This window comes from Apteryx rowi, unplaced genomic scaffold, assembly GCF_003343035.1.
Source record: "Apteryx rowi isolate R43461 unplaced genomic scaffold, aptRow1 scaffold_47, whole genome shotgun sequence".
In the NCBI taxonomy this organism is placed as follows: domain Eukaryota; kingdom Metazoa; phylum Chordata; class Aves; order Apterygiformes; family Apterygidae; genus Apteryx; species Apteryx rowi.
In genome coordinates this window covers 3,130,421-3,146,862 of record NW_020450727.1, presented here as the reverse complement: position 1 = coordinate 3,146,862, position 16,442 = coordinate 3,130,421, and the positions used below count along the sequence as shown (strand labels likewise).

General features: G+C 45.2%; 1 protein-coding gene across 1 annotated transcript in view; it reads left to right on the top strand.

Moving 5' to 3' along the window:
- IGFBP2 (insulin like growth factor binding protein 2) overlaps positions 1 to 16,442 on the top strand; it is a 104,726-nt gene that overhangs the window by 2,018 nt on the left and 86,266 nt on the right. Inside the window, exon 2 of the mRNA XM_026078017.1 lies at positions 4,419 to 4,495. Coding sequence (XP_025933802.1) covers positions 4,419 to 4,495 — 77 coding nt within the window. The remainder of the gene's footprint in view (positions 1 to 4,418; positions 4,496 to 16,442) is intronic.

Here is a 16,442-nt window from a genome sequence, read left to right as displayed (position 1 = left end):
TGCAAATGAACACCATCCTGGCAAAATCTTTCAGACAGGAAATGGTCCGCAATGTGTCCTTTTAGCAGGGTTACTAAAGAAACCTGTAGTTTTAAGAAACTTTAATTGAAGTCTGTCTCTTTGCTGCTGCTGCTTTTATTACATGGCTTCCCTGCAGCAGCTTTCTCTAGGTGCTTGTCCAGCATTCTAGTTTAATCAGACCAGCTGTCCTGAGCGCTGCTGTTGCTAGTCCTGGTTTGTGTTGACCACAACACAAATACGTGGTTCTTGGGGTGCTGCTTCCAAACTGTCTTGAACTTTCTTTTCAGATACAAGTTTCTGTTCTGTTGGGGAGTGGCTTGCGCACTGGCATGTGGATAGCTGGAACAGTTAAAGCAGCTGGTTTTTCTCCTGTTGGCTTCTCCTGCTGCAGAGAGGACGAATGGTGTGTGAGGTTGTCACAGTCTTAGAGCTACTATGAGGGTATCTTGGCTCTCTGAATAATAGCTGCTGACCTGTCTCAGTGAGTTTGTTAAGGGACACTGTCCCTAACTTTGGGTTACATATGTATACAAGGTTGTAAAGTGCTGTGGTCTGGGAGCTGCTTTGCAAGTAGCCAAACCGTCCTTTAGGGGGACCTCTGAGAGAAAGAAGGGCTGGGGAATTGGCCTGGAAGCCCTATGAGAGCTGATGCTCGTGCTCAGATCTGTAGGCTCTGGATGCCAAGAAGCAGCTCCGTGTCCTGCTTGGACCCCAGGAAAGGGGTGGAGTGGAGATACCAGTTGCCAGCTCACCTGGAGATGAGGGAGCTTGGGGGATTTTGACCACATGTCTGTGCATCGTATTGGGAGAGTGCTGTCCAGAAAGTTTCTGAGCAAGGACAACACTGCATGCTAGGAACACAAGTCAAAATAAAGGCAACTCTTGTTACATTAAGGACATTTTTGATTGAAATGAGCCCTTTTGTGCTCATGTGCACTGCTGTTTTTATCATATGAAAGCCTTCATTGGTAAATCACCTGCTGTGYTTAGGGGGAAGCGATGCTGTTGCTGTGGTTTTACAGCTCTTTATCTCTAGAAGGGGCTCTGAAGGGCTTGGCATGTTTACTCTGTGGAAGCGCTACATTTCTCTGCGGAGGTAATGTGCAGCCAATCCAGGCAGGGGGAGACCTGGCAGCTCTGAAATAGCAGCCCAGTTTCCTGGACAGGAGGCTTAAGGACAGGACGGGGAAACACTACATTTTCATTAAAGCTGAAGGGGAAGTCCAAGGCCATCTGGATCGGATGCTCCTACTGGAGCAAAACTTTGCAGGGATTTGTAGTGATAAGGGGGTCATGGATGTGATTCATCTGACATAGGAAAGTCAGTGCTATGCCTTGCTGGTCTGCCAGAGAAAAGTGCTACTCTGTCCTTGGAATAGATGCAGATCTTCTGCTTAGGTGTGTCCCATTCTCTTCTGGAGTTCTAGRGCCACTGAAATCAGTCCTTAAGTGGCAAGCTGGTCAGCATGCTCCTGGAGAGTTCAAATATACCTGCTGTCTCCAAGGCTTATAGCTGGCTATGAATGGCTGTTGTGCAGAGGTGTGTGTTACCAGATCTCGTTGTTCCCCAAACGAGGTGCCTCTACAAGCTGAGAAGCATTGTTTTGTATTTTGCCTCTTGTTTTTGAATTAGTGTTCTTGGATCACACTTCCATGCCCTTCTCTTTCCAGTTTCCTGAGTGTGGAGATCTGATTCTGCACTCCTTTGTGGTGTCTTCATTAATGCAGTGGTTCTGATTACAGTATGGACTTCTCATTAAAGCCTATCCAACTGCTATGAAGTAGCAGCTCATTAGCTGGTGCAGAGAATGTCTTCACTGCCTCAGTAACCTAGGGTGATTGCACAAGTTGTATTTTATTTAAGGTGACTTCTGTTCCTGCTGATGAAGATATTAATTCTCTTTCAGATTAATATTTGTAGAGGATGGAAGCCTGGCAGGGTGGAAATAGGAACAGAAGATCAGGGTGGGGTTTGGTCTCATGGGCTGTGCCTACAGTGCTCCTGGGGCTGTCATGTTCTCCTGAGCACTGTGGTGCCCTAGCCTTCTCTTGAGCATGGGCTTTTGTACTAGTCAGCCTTAAGGGCTGCCAATAGTACAGGGTACAAGATAGAGGGGGGTAGGAAAGATGAAAGATGCTGTGGTTAGAGCAGTGTTTGCTGGCAATGCTGCAAGCAGCCAGTGGGCGACACTGCCGCTCTGTTAGTCAGGATTGCAAGGCTGGTTTTTTTTTTTCTGTTCTTCACTTTCTTTGCCTTCTCTGCTCACCTCTACACCTACTACTTAGCTTCTTGGCTCGGTATTTCACTTCTTTCTCTCTCTTCCCTCACCCCTCACAACAGAACATGACAGTGCTTTTACACTGGAACAGGGGTCTGTACCAAAAGACATCAGGAGATAGTAATGGGGAGGTTGGGGCTGGGGGTTTTGTGATCACCTCTTAAGAGTCGTAGTTGCCTTTGTTCTGTTAAAACCCTGTATTTACCCTGGGAGATTTTGATCTATCAACTGCATGATTTGGCCAGGTGATCATCAAAAATTCGTTGTTTCCTTTGGAAATCTAGGCTGAAAACACAAATTCTCAGCAACTTTACTTAGTACTTTCTGTACACTTGTAGTTGAGTCTGAGCCTTAGTCAGGAACTTGAACAAAGTCATGCTAGGTGCTGTACAAGGATGGAACAAAGTGCTGGCGCCTGCCCTGAAGGTTTGAGCTTAAGGCAGCATCTTATCCATCTGGACTGCTATGGCTTTGGGAATTGGAGGAGGGTTTGATGGAAAGGGAGGCTTTGAATATGACTTATTGTTCTGTAGATGTGGCTGAAAAGGTCAGACCTCAGTTGCTTTTGAAGAGCAGATGGGAAGGGGACAGCTTTTTCGGAGCAATCTGTCCATCTCATAGGGTTTTTTGCAGTATCAAGGATACAATCAAGGGGGATGGTGGGTATTATCAAAGTGACAGGCAGGTGCTTTGGCAGCCCAATGGCCCTTGGAAACCAAAGGTGGAAACACCTCAGGGCAGCTATCCTCATTCTGATGTCCATCAGTTAAGCATTTATCTGCTTCTGAAAGGAAAAGAAATGCCTGAACTTTTCCCTGTTTGAGCTTCCTGCTCTCTCCTGCTCCCTAGCAGCCTCTTTGGTCTGTAGGAAATCTCAAGTGACCTGTAGTGAATACAGGAGCCCTAGGGGTGGGGGGCAGCACCATTTGTATTTGTGTTATGCTTCAGTGCAAAGGACTGTTGGGCCCTAGGGCTCACTGGGCTGTGACACCTCATCCACAGGTATTGGTTGTCCCTTGTGTGCATCATGACTTGAGGATGGTGCAAACTCAGGCCATGTTCAAGGACCTCCTTTTGGCTTTGTTTTTTGCTTGGGGAGTTTACCATAAGGGAGCCTGATGGTTATAAGTGATGGACGCCATATTCCAAGGAGCAGATCTTCCTGCAATTTCTAACTTTAATGAACAGCAAATGCCTCATAGCCTCGCCACTTACTTGGCTGCCTTCATCCTTGTCCAAGATCCAGGGCCACCAGTTGCCTTCCCAAGCTGCTCCTTACCTCTTCCCCTATGCTGCATCCCTGGGAGGTTTACAGCGGTGCTTCAAAAACAAGAATGACCAATGCAGGTGAGTTGCATTCCTCAGGCAGATATACTCTGTCCTGAAAATATTTTCTAGGTCTCTTCTTAGGGAGGAAGGAGCTTTGGGGATGCAGTTAGTTGCTGGCTCTGCAGCTCAGAGTGTTGGCCAGCGGGAGAGTCAACCAGGACTGCAGTGTGATGTGAGCGCCAGTTTAATGGGCTACAACCCACTATCAAATTTCGTGTGCTTCCAGCTGCTGCTCATCTCACCTGAATGTTTACCAGCTCCCTCCAGGAATGCTGTCCTGGTGAATGGGTAAACAGCATCACAGGGCTAGTGGTACAGCTCCCACCAAAGTGGGGAGGCTGGCATATCTCTGTGTATCCCCGCTTTGCAGCATGGCTCATGGCTCTGTTTAGAGAAATGATTCCTCAAATGATGTTATAAAGTGACATGTGGTGGTATGAGACTGTATATTTCCAATGGCTCACAGGGAGAGTGTCACATGCTTGAAACTGGCCCCAGTGCTTTGAAAATGGGCAGTTGCCATCAGTAACATATTCTTCCTCTGCATATTCGATTCCTCATGGATGTCTTTTGAGGCATGGAGTGTGGCAGAGTTGTGGATATGCCTCACGTGCCCTTATTAGATGCCTGGATGCATTTTGAAAATGGCTGCTTAGAAAATGTCTAATTGCTATTCCACATATTCAAAGTGTGTGTGTGGTTTTTTTTTTGTTTTTTTTTTTTCTCTTGACAAGGCTTTGGCATGCCTTGGATTGCTAAATATACTTTCCTCTTGCAAATTCTTGGCAGGAAACTGTGTAAGGAATCACGCCAAGCAGTCTCTTCGAATGTTAACAAGCTCATCGATGTGGCTTTCCCAGCGCAGGGTATGTGCTCTTTTTTCTTCTCCCCCCCCCCCCTTCCCAAAAAGCTCCCACCTTCTCTCTGCACAGTGTTGCTCTGAGCATATGAACTGTGGCAGCTCTGCAAGAAAGGGTTTCTCTAACTAGAGAGAAAAAAAAAAGTGATTGCTTGGTGTTCGGCAGGGCCTACCTCACTGCCCTGCTGAGCCTGCTTGAATTGGAAGTGTGGATTTTGGGGTGCTTCTGAGAAACTCAATCTATTTTCTCTCCTCCTTTGCCCTGTCTTGCCTWTTCTTCTGTTTTTAGCAAGTTAGACTGTATCCTTTCATGGCAATCACAGATTTGATGTCTTCCTTTCAGTAGCCAATTAGCAAGTGAATGATGCTGCCATACTCCTTTTGTTTTTACCCCAGTACTTTAACTGGTCTAGAAGTRGCACTGGAGCTGGGGCCTACAGCCAGGCCATGAAATGCAGATTTTGCAGCTCAGAGCTTCAGGTGCTGGCTGCTTCTCTCCCTCTGCCCCGGGCAAAGGGCAGTGCCTCTGTTACATCTTAAATTGCAGAAGTAAAGGTGAGAGAAACCAACACAGTGTGACTGAAAGCCCAATGTCTCCCTAAAAGAAACCACCTCCTAGGACTCTGGCATCCATCAATGTGTCAGGCTCCAAACTTCCCTTGAGCTCCACCTGAGCCAATCTTGCAGCAGTAGCAGTGTTTGGAGATCTGAATGGCTGACTCCAATCTTACCCACCTTGTGTTTCTTCTATAGTCCATTCTTAACTCACCTCTTTCTTGAGTGCAGGTCTTCCTGCTACCCTTTGTAGCCCTGTCTCTGTGTTTCCCCTGACCCAGAGGGCAAAGGATGTTGCTGCGGGAAACCATCTGAGCTCCCCTGTGTGCAGCTTGCATTGTCTGGGGCTTTGCCGGAAGCATGCTTCGATCCTGAGGGATACCCCTGATTTTCAGGAAGAAGTATGAATTGGAGCTCCCCTCAGCAGCTCTGCTGTTGTGTGCACTGTCATGGCTGCCCCTTGCCCCTGTGGCAGAAGAGGGAGAGCTGGCCTGGGTTTCTTATTTCTGTGCAATTACAGATGCATTACTGCTGGGTTATGCCAGTCGAGGCTTTGACCCAGGCTTTTGAAATATGGATTCTGTAAAAGATTCTCCAGGCTTTGCTCTGACTCCTGTGTACTCTTCTAGCCTTCAGAAATCTGAAGGACCTGTTCTGTGTGTGTTCGGGATAGTGATGTTAGATTCCCGTGTGTTCAGTCTTACCCTTTCAGCTGCCCTTTCAGCCTAGAGAAGAGAAGGCTGAGGGGGTAACCTTATCAATGCGTGTAAGTATCTGAAAGGAGGATGTAGAGAGAATGGCGCTGGACTCTTTTCACTGGTGCCCAGCGATAGGATGAGAGGCACAAACTGCAACACAAGAAGTTCCATCTGAACATGAGAAAAAACTTCTTTACTGTGGGGATTACTGAGCCCTGGGAACAGGTTACCCAAGAGAGGTTGTAGAGTCTCCTTCCTTGGAGATATTCAAAAGCCATCTGGACACAATCCTTGGAAATGTGCTCTCATGCTCTAGGTCACCCTGCTTGAGCAGGGGAGTTGGACTAGATGATCTCCAGAGGTCTCTTCCAACCTCAACCCTTCTGTGATTCATGGAAAGAGCCATCTATGGGGATATGGGAAAGCTGCTGCAGATGAAACTGAATTTTGGGGGCATAAAGCCTGTGTTCATCACAGTGCAGCCTGGGTTGGGCAGAGGGCTGTAAAGCAAGGACTTACCTTCACATAAAAGAGGCCATCAACTGGAAGAAGAGTGCAGGCCAAAAGATGATTACCTGCTTTTCCTCCAAGGTGCTTATTTTTCTCACATTTTCTGMTTAGAGCTTCATGACATTGTCCCACTTCCATGACATGGGCCCATTAACCTGCAGAGCAGATAACAGCTCCTCGCAGATCTTGTAGCTCTCCTGTTAATGATGACTTTTTTTTAATATACTTTGTCAAAAAAAGTGGAATATTTTCAGCCTTGACTCACTGGGCTTTTCCAAAGGGGCCTCTGTCCATGCCAGGGAATACTTATTTATAACTCATGAGTTTGGTTTCAGGAATTTGCTCTGTGACCCCTCTCCATTCCTTTGATTAAAATCTAATATTATAAGAGGAACATTGTATTCTGCAGCCCTTGCCCATCCTGAGACAAATGACCTGCAATTTGCTGCTTTGTTCTGTAGTTCAGTCAGTTCTGGAGGCTTCAGTTCTTTGAAGGTGGGAAGGGGCACTATGTTAAGAGAGAGGACCTGATAATTCCAAATAAATGTTATTTCACAGGAGTGAAGGGGTGGACCAAGAGAGCCCTTGGCTTTTTCACTGAATAAAGTTCTTCCAATTCACCATTTACTACTGGGCTTCTCCTTTGAAGGGAGAAGATTTGAGGCAGAGCAAGATTCTCTGATATCCTGGCTGTGAGGCCAAACTGACTGCCTAAAGAAGGAAGCTTGGTCTCCATCAACCATGTCCGTTTCCATTCAAGCCATTGGGTGTGAAATTGTTTTTACTGTAATGGACTGAATTTGAGATAAAAGGGAGAATCTGTAAAAGAAGTATTGAAAAAAAAAACCCAACAACTTTAACTGTACAGTAGATGCAGGTCATTTAAGGGAAGAAGGGAAACACAAATAATCCATGCATAAACTAATTTTTTAACCCTAGCCAGCTGAAACTATGCATTCTCAGTGCATGAAGAATCACACAGAAATCAATGCAACTTCCTGTAACAAGCAGGTGCTTATTCCAAAGTGGGTCCATATCATTAACTAAGCTGTTGTGTATGCCATGATAAGTTCTTATGAACCTCAGATGAAGGCTATGCTGCTATCTAAACAAAGAAGAAAATACTCAAAGGATAAGCTAAGATGATAAATAGACAGATATGGAAGCCTCAAGAAATTGGTCAGTGGTCTGAGCCTATCAACAACCTGACCAAGAGCTTTGGTTTGTTTTTGCAAAAGCAATGCCTAGCAGCTTAAGGTGATGGTGACTTTTACAGTGAGGACTTGGGCAGTAATAAGACATTTTATGTTGCTCACCTGGAATATAATGACAGTAGAGTTGCTGGCTGCATTACCCATTCTTTTATTTCTAAATAGTAGACATCAATGTCCAGAGTGGTGTTAAGTGGGGATAAGACTACTTCATTGGCCAATGGTACTGTTCTTCCCATTCCTGCTACTCTCCCTTTTTCTGTGTACCTGCCTTACCTGTACCTCTTGGATGATGTGAGATCCTTGAAGCAAAGAATATCTTTTTGTTTTGCTCATCTGTGAAGAGGTGAGCACAGTACTGCCTTTTGCCTCTGTTGTTCATCTGTAGGATGGAGATCATCCTATCTGAGAATGTGTTTTGAAAGCATTTCCTGTCGTCACTGCAGGAAGATGGTACATTTATCAAAGGGAGAACTTGCCACCACTTGCAGAAAAAGGGGATGCATGGAAATGAGAGAGGCTCTAGCTTGTGGTCTCACTCCAAATCAGCTCTGTTTTTAACATTCAGAAGCCAGCAAAGATGAAAGACTCCTGGTCAACCTCTCCACTCTCTTGGAAAAAAAAAATTTACAAAGACTTGATAAATATTTTGCATTAATAAATTCCATTTGTCTTATAAAACAAAGTTTGCCAGCTACCAAAGCAGGGAAAATATTTTACATAACTCTGAGTACGATGTCTAAAAKGTTGCTATGAGCCTGGTTTGAACAACTCTTTCCACATCACATGCAAAGGAATGCTAAGCTTCACACAGGCTAGGATCAAGCTTGCTCTGTATGTGCATGTGCGTTTCTGCTGGCTGGTTGATTTTACTGCAATGGAAGTGACAGGCTGGCTACTTTCTGATGAGTGGAGTCTAGCAGGTGAGAGGTAGGCCATGGAAAAAGAGATGAAATCATGAATGTTGCCCAAAAGCTGTTTATAAACCCAAAACAATGTCCCTCACTGTGCTGTGGGAATATTGCTATAAAAGGCATGAAAAGCACAGCTGTCTACTATTATTGTTTTGTTACTAATTTTTTAAGAGTGATGATGATTAACCAGTGGAGTGGATTCCCCCAGGATGTTTTTTCAGTCTTGACTACTGCGAGTTTCTRATTCTCAGGCCAGGGACCAAGCACTGGCTGTTCCTGTTAGCTGTGACAAGGCCTATGCAATGGTTTGCATCAGCCTGCTCCTGTTTTATAACAGGCTGTGGTATCGTGGCAATCAACTGCAGTCTCTCAGTGGACTGTGGYAGCTTTTCCTTGTCCCTTGCAAGCCTCTGCCCCTGATCTTCACTAACGCTTCCAGGAGTGCGGAAATATGAACTGTTATGAGTTGTGGAGGAGACTCAAGCCTGAGGTTGAATCTGAGCTCTGAAGCTCAGTCTCAGGAAGCCMTGCAAGGGGCTTTTTGTGCAGAGTGAACCCCCCCTTGCTGTATGTCCCTTGTGCAAAGAAGACCTCTGAGGGTGCAGAGCAWGCAATTAGCAGAAGTGACAGCCTCAGGAAGATGTGAGGCCAAGGAAAGACATTCTGACTCCTCTGTGACCTAACCTCTGCTGGAGAAGTGATTGCATCTGAATAAGTAGGAGGCAGTRGAATCTGGGAGAACAGAGTAGTCAAAGGGGCAGTTTGCTGAAAGTAGTAATACCATGGCATTAACTGTACTCCCTAGATGTGCTCCTGGCTCACTAGGTGCTGTTAGTGGTTTTAATAGCCAAGACAAGCAAGGGGCTAAGATCTGCCTCCAGACGTGAATCCCAAGACCACTCAGGCTTTGGCCAACTGGACCTCAGAAGCACTCCAAACCATGTGCCCTGTTTCAGCCTTTTAGGATTCACCTCATTGCGACTGGTCAACCTCCCTCCACCCTTCTCCCATAAGGCCTCTGTCATTCTTCTCCTAAGTTATCTGCTTGGATTGGAGGGGCTGGGGTTGTTTCTCTGCTCAGTTGAGGTCCACCTTTGGCCACCTCTGCCTACCCCCTTGAGGATGAGCTCATTGCAGGTTTCACATGCTTACACCTGTCCTTGAGCCTTCCTTTGCCCTGGGCCCTCTGGCACCTAGTGAGATTCTGCCAGAGGGAAGGAGGCAACCAGAACCTCCCAAGTTTCTGTCAGCTCCAAGGCCAGCCAATGCGGTGAGTTAAACCATGCGGAGAACAAGGGGAGGCAGCAATTCTGGGTGCACAAGCATGGTCTGTAGTTTGGCTCCTAGAAGCATCAAACATCCCCAGCCCCCAATGCTTGGGATGTGCAATGTCGGGAAGATATACTGTGGCTACAGTCAGYTGGGAAGTGGTCATTACCTCTTGGGAAAACATCTGAAATAGTTGACTAAGGATTTATCCTGAATCGGGGTGAAAATTTATTTGTGAATCCCAAACAATGTCCCTTGCAGTGCTGTGGGAATGTTGCTATAAAAGGCATGAAAGGCACAGCTGTCTACGATTATTGTTTTGTTGTTAATTTTTAACAATGAGGGTAATTACCCAYTGGAACAGATTCCCCTGGGATGTTKKTTGGTCTTGAGTATTTAAACTATGAGATCCTTGGAGCAGAGACGTATATAGGGCAAAGTGTACATACAGCCCCAAAAACCGCAGTGCCTTCAGCCATGGCTTGTGCAAACCTACTTTCAGTTGTGCTGCAGTAGTCTGGGAGGACATGTGTGGCCAGACACGCTGTCTCAGCGGAGGGGTGTCAACTCCCACTGGGGTGGCAGTAAGTCTTAGGAAAACCTGGAGAGCTGAGTAGCCCTGAGTGCCTGAAATCTTTCTCAGTTTCATCACATTGCTATTTTACAGTAGAATGTCTCCAGTCAGATTATTTCTAGCCAGCTCCTAGCTAAGAACAATTAGCATTTGTTTTAAGAGACTGAGACTCTTAGCAAAGAGTTTCAACAGCAAAAGGAACAGCTCTTGGTCAGCAAGGGCTTTTTATTTTTATTTTGTTATTATTATTATTTTTGTCTCTTCTCCTTCTTAATGGACTGTGCAAGTACCTTCTCTTTAGGAATCAGTTCTGGAGCAAATGGAGACTTGCCACTAAATTATATCTCTGGGCAGAAAAACAATGCCAGGCTGGTTTGTTGATTTTGTAATGTAGGACACAGACCCYCCTTGCCCTGCGTGCAGTCATGCACAGATGCCCTGGCATCTAATTAATAATTTGCAGTTAAGCAGTGGCTACTTCTTTGCATCATTTCAACATGGTTGCCAAGTAGAAAATTGTAAAGCAGAGAGAGCCAGAGAGACTACTACGACAACAACAACAAAGGTTTAAAGTTCTAGGAAATTTCACTATGTGAAGTCAAAATTCCTTGTGCGTTCAAGGGCTGTGCTGTTTGCTGGCAGGTGGCTCTCTAGTTTAAATACCAAGACCCTTTCTGCTCAAAGCCCTGGTTTCTTAAAGCATCTCCTGTTTGACTAGAGTTTCTCATCCCTGAAATGCATGTGTATTTGAGGAGGAGGAGGATGTACGGGAATGTTGGACTAAGAAAGTTTGAAGAGTCAAATCAGAGTTTTTCTCATGCTTGAAGAGGTTACAAACACTCTGCTGGATGGGGTCAGGTGGGGAAGGAGCAGATCTGATGGACAGTGAAGCATGGCTCACAGGACAGGGTCAGAAAGCAGATGGGGGGACATGGCTAAGGGATTTGCAGAGCAGCAGATATCCAACCATGGGCTTACAGTCAGCCATACCCATCAAAAGAGACCAGGTCCTAACTTTTGTAGATGTTGTGGAAAATATCTCACCAGGAAACACCCCCCTCTGTTTGCCTGTCAGCAGTTGGAGGGAGGGCCTGTGTTTGGCCTGTTCATGGCACGGAAGGGCTTTCCTTTAGGTTGAGGATTTTTAAGTATGTTCTCACTAGAAAACAATAACAGTAATATCTGGTGAGTTAGGTTTTCCACTCTTTCATGCTGCTAGCCCTGGGGAAGAGCTGGGGCATGCAGCATTGTTGGCACAGCAAGAAGTACCAGAGCTATCAACAACTGAACTGAGCACTTGAATTTCTTTATGCTTCTTTGTGCTGGAGGTGGTCAGAGACATGAGGGGAAGCAGCCCAACTGAAGGCCGGTGTTTGGAGCATCTGATGAACTGTTTTTGCTTTGCTTGTCTTTCCTCTGTCTTGTCTTCCCTGTGGAGGAAGCCTGTGGAAGCACACGCTTCTRACTCTTCCCATTTACAGCCACAGTATTCTTTGTGAGGTCAGCAGCTCCATGATCTGTGTGGTTGGGAACTAGCAATTGCCAGGGGAAGGCATGCAAAAATTACCAGCATTCTCAAAACGTGACCTATGAGGAAAGCCTGAAAGATTTGGAGAAGGAAAAGCTTTCTGAAGACGTGTTTTGTCTTTAAATATACAAAAAGTTGCTGCACAAATAAAAGGTCTCATCAGCTTTCTGTATCAATGCCAGACATGAAAAGAAGTGATGGCTGAAATTACAGCAAGGGAGATTCAGGTTAGATGTTGGTTGGCCAACACTGGCGAAGAAGATCTGGTTTGCCTTGCTTTGAGTCAGGGTTGGGGCAGAGACCTCCAGAGGTCCCCTCTATTCTATTAGTTCTATTCTATTAGTTAGATTCTGTTAGGAACAACTTCCCAGCATTAAGTACAGCTGTGTAGTGGTGAAATGAGGTAGTAGAAATGTCATCTCTGGAAGTTTTTAAGCTGAAGGTTAGACAAACACTTGTCAGAAGTGACTCAGGTAGAGCAGATGCTGTCTGAAGAGGGAAAGCAGACTGTCCTTCTAAGGTCCCTTCTGGCTTTAGTTTCAAAGAAGAGCAGATCCTGCCTTTCAAGCATTGAGCTGTGAAGGCAACAGGCTATCCATACGCCACTTTTGCCCGGAGGAGCTTGAACCATACAGAGACCTGGCATGAAATAAGGTAAGGGATCCTGGGAGGCCAAACAGCTTCATCAGTAAAAATGCCYTTCACTCATGTTCATCCTCCTGGGTTGTGGGTCTTCTAAAGAGGGAAGGAACCAACAGTTTGGATGACTCATGGCCTGTTTCTGAAAGACCCAGTAATGCTGGGTTGAATCACTGAACAAACATGGGCAGAACAGCAAACAACACCCAGAAGTCTTGGCCTCCTTCCTCCACTCCCATTTCAAGATTTTATTACTAAATCTAAACCTTCACAGTCCTTCTTAGGAAGGTCTATTTAACAGCACGCACTTATCATCAACCAGATCTCTTCCTCTTTGCCCTGAGCCTCTGTACACGAAGCAGTGATGGGGGGCCTGTAGCTTCTTGCACTTTTTTGCTTCTGTGGGAGTCCCGTGGGCTGAGCGTGACTGAATGGCTGCAGTCCTGTAGATGAGAAATGCCTCACACCCTGCTGGGATAGAAAAGGGATTACTGTTCCCCTGGTTAATGCATTTGTTTAATGCCTGTTCCATGAGGCTGTTTCTCAGGCTATTCTTGCAGGATGTGTCTATGTGTGTGCAATAATGACTCGTGCATGTCTGAATTAGGCCCAGMCCTATCTCAAATTGCTGCCTTTTCCCTCACCTTTCTCTCCTGTTTGGAGACTTTTAGTTCTCTGCAGCMCAAACTGCTCTGTCATGCTCATCCCAGGGGGTTGGATATAGACAGTGCCTTGTCAAGGCCTCTTACTGGTCCTCAGCCAAAGAAACCCTGCTATCATGCATAATTATCTCCTTGACTCATCAAGGCTTTTATCACCACCCTTCTTTTTCTTTTCTTTTCTTTTCTTTTCTTTTCTTTTCTTTTCTTTTCTTTTCTTTTCTTTTCTTTTCTTTTCTTTTTTTTCTTTTTTTTCTTTTTTTTCTTTTTTTTCTTTTTTTCTTTTTTTTCTTTTCTTCTTTTCTTTTCTTTTCTCTTTTCTTTTCTTTTCTTTTCTTTTCTTTTCTTTTCTTTTCTTTTCTTTATTAACAAGTTTGATTTGTTCTTTCAAAGCTATTGTTTCCAGCTCTTACTTCCCAGTGGCTCTGGGGAACTGCAGTGTATTTGGGGTGGGCTCTGTGGTCTGTGTTGTGCCAGAGTTCAGACTGTGAGTGATCATTATTGTCTCTTCTGGCTAGTTTCTGAGCTGATGGCTTAGGCAGAAGGAGAGAAATATCTGGCCAGCAGGCTGCATTGTTCAGGAGCCTGGTGCTGAAGTACAGAGTCCTTCACCAATATGTAGTTCATCGGTTCATTTAAGGCTGAGGTCTTGGTCACCTGCAGTTGTCCACACAGCAGCTAAGTGAGTGGTGACTCAGGTGAAATGAAGGGGACACTGATCATCTGGTGTCCTGAACAGTTCTAGTGCTAAAAGGTTCCAGGACTGCAAGAGCAGATCTCATAGGGAAATATCCAACCGCTGCTCTTAAATGCCAGCAATGGAGATGCCATCACAGCGGTTGGTGGGTTGTGCCAATAAGCGATTCCTGCTGCTGCTTCAAAGCTTATTTGTAGGCTGAATGTGACCAGTTTCAGCTGCCAGATCTTGGATCATGTTTTATGTCTGTCCACAAGGCTAAAGAGCCCTCTGTCATATCACTTCTTCATGTGCATACTTACTGCCTTAACTGAGTTGCCCTGGGCTTGGCTCTTTGACAGGCTGAATGGATCAAGTCATGCTTTCATATTTGAAGTTATGTCTGTGAACCTGCCCCTGTCCTTCCCCCAGCCTTCATCTTTTGTTCTCAATCATTTTTTTCCCCATACACTTCAGTCCCAGTTCCAAGTCTCAGCTCCAAGGGTAAAGAGCAGGCTCYTCTATCCCCATTCCTGGCTGGACTGAAACTTGTGCTGACTCCTCCAGGCACAAATGGATGAAGTTTCCAGAGCCATCAGTGTGGAAGTTTTTGCAATGATCAGACCTGCACAAGGATACTTATGGAAAGAAAGACAAGCAAATATGGCCATCTTTAGGGCTTGCTGATAGATAAAAGCATGATCAGGTAGTTCATCTGAACTAGTCATTTTCTTCCTATTGCTACCTCCAGCCCTTTCCTTAAACGTGGAGGTGGGGAGAGGACATTTTTGGAAAGCAGTAAGTCACTTCATCTGCGTCAATAACATCACAGCTTTGCAGAGCTCTGACCTTCTGAAAGCTTTCACTGGGCTCACAGAAATGGCAATCTCCTTTTCCAGTTTCTCCTTCCTCACTTCCTTACACAAAGGGTAAGGATCCTGAAGTCTCCTTGAGCTGAGGAGAGAAGGGACTTTTGGGTGGATCACAGGGGAAGACTTGCCTCAAGGACTTCTCCTTGGGTAGGATGTGTATGCCACAGAGCCAGCTGTGCTGGAGAAGGTAGTTTGGGTTCTGGTCTGGAGCAACAGGAAAGTGAATAAGTGACAAATTCATATTCATTGCTTTTCCTGAATAATTTGCACTTCTAAAGTAGATTTGGCAAGGCATCAGCTTCAAACTTGGCATCAAGAGGAACAATCTGAAATAATTTACCTATCCCTGCTTTAAAAACTCTCAGGTCTATCAGTTTATTGTCATCCTGGAAAGCACTGTGACATTTCTCTTATTGCTGAATCCATTGTTCCTGTTAAAGAGTGTCACTCATGATGGCTTTTGACGTAGATGGGTATAAATCAAATGCATTCCTTTCATTGATGCAATTAGTGTGCAGAGGGTGTGGGGAAATTGTTAAGCTGTTGAATACTGCAAATTAAGGCTTTCAAGAACAACAACAAATCCTTGTCTGTAATGAAAAGAGCAAAGATGTGTCATCTTGTTTAGTTACCTAGTTAGAGGATACAGGTTCCTTTTATCATCTGGTCCAAAAAGAGTGTGACAGGGTGAGAATACTGGATCCCGTAGCTCCTACTGCATGAAACCAAAATGAACTGTTTCTTTTCATATGCTTCTAAATTTCTCATAGGAATTGTTTATCTATGATGAAAACTTTTTTTTTTKGGGGGGGTGAAACTGAGCATTTCAACAGGGCATATCTCTCTCTGAGGATTTCTTTCTAGATTTTTCATGGCAAACCAAAAAAAAAACACCCTTGAGCTTAGGTTCTTAAAAAAAAAAAAAAATTATGGGCCTTTGGTGAAAGCCTTGAAGCTTTTGTTTCTTCATCCCAAACCTGAAAAAAATAGTAAAATGAGGTGAATAATAATGAGCTTTTTTGAACAGGGAAAACCAACAACATTTTAACAATTTTTCTTCCTGACCAGCTTGGCTAAYTGTTCATTAAAGCACTGGTAAAAGCTTTGGAGAGGAAAAAACCCTCCRTGCTTAAGTGGCACTGAAGCCAGCTGTCTGGAAGGTCCCACTTAAATAGCCTGGCCATGGTGCCACAGCCTCACCAGCCCAAGCTGGGCATCCTGACTTCTTTAATTGCCAGCTGCCATGATGGAGTCTTGGGGTTCTGGCCCTGGTGGAGATAGTCCCACTTGCATGGGGGTGAGGAACCCATTTTTTTCACACTTCCTAGGGAAAGGAGGTGAAGAGGGTCATCCTGGGAGATGGGCAGAGAGGCTGGTAGGCATGCATGGAGCAGGGACTGGACCCTTGTCTACATCTGCTCTGTATGTTGTCTTTCCCTAGAAAGCSTCAAAGGTCATCGCCCTGCCTGCTTCTCAGGGCTTGGTTCCCCTGGGCATGTGGGCTTGAGTTCACCACTGCTGGCTCTTCTTTCAGGCTCTCCCTGACCTGTGGAGTGAACTATCTCAGTTCATGGAGTAGACTCACTAAGAGAGGATCCAAACAAATATCACAAGAAGCACTATAAGTCTTTCTCCCTTTCAGATCTTTAGGACAAAGCTCCATTTGGGCCTACAACCATCTTTAATTAGACTTGTGTCAAAAGCCAGGTTTGTCCCTTTATTTATGGGGCAAAATGGCCTGATCGCTCTGCCTTTAGGGTCTTGCACTAACGTTTTGCAAGTGTTGGATGTGCTGGCAGAGCCACTGTTGAGCAAGGTCTCCTGCTGTGATGATGATTTGGGTTATCAG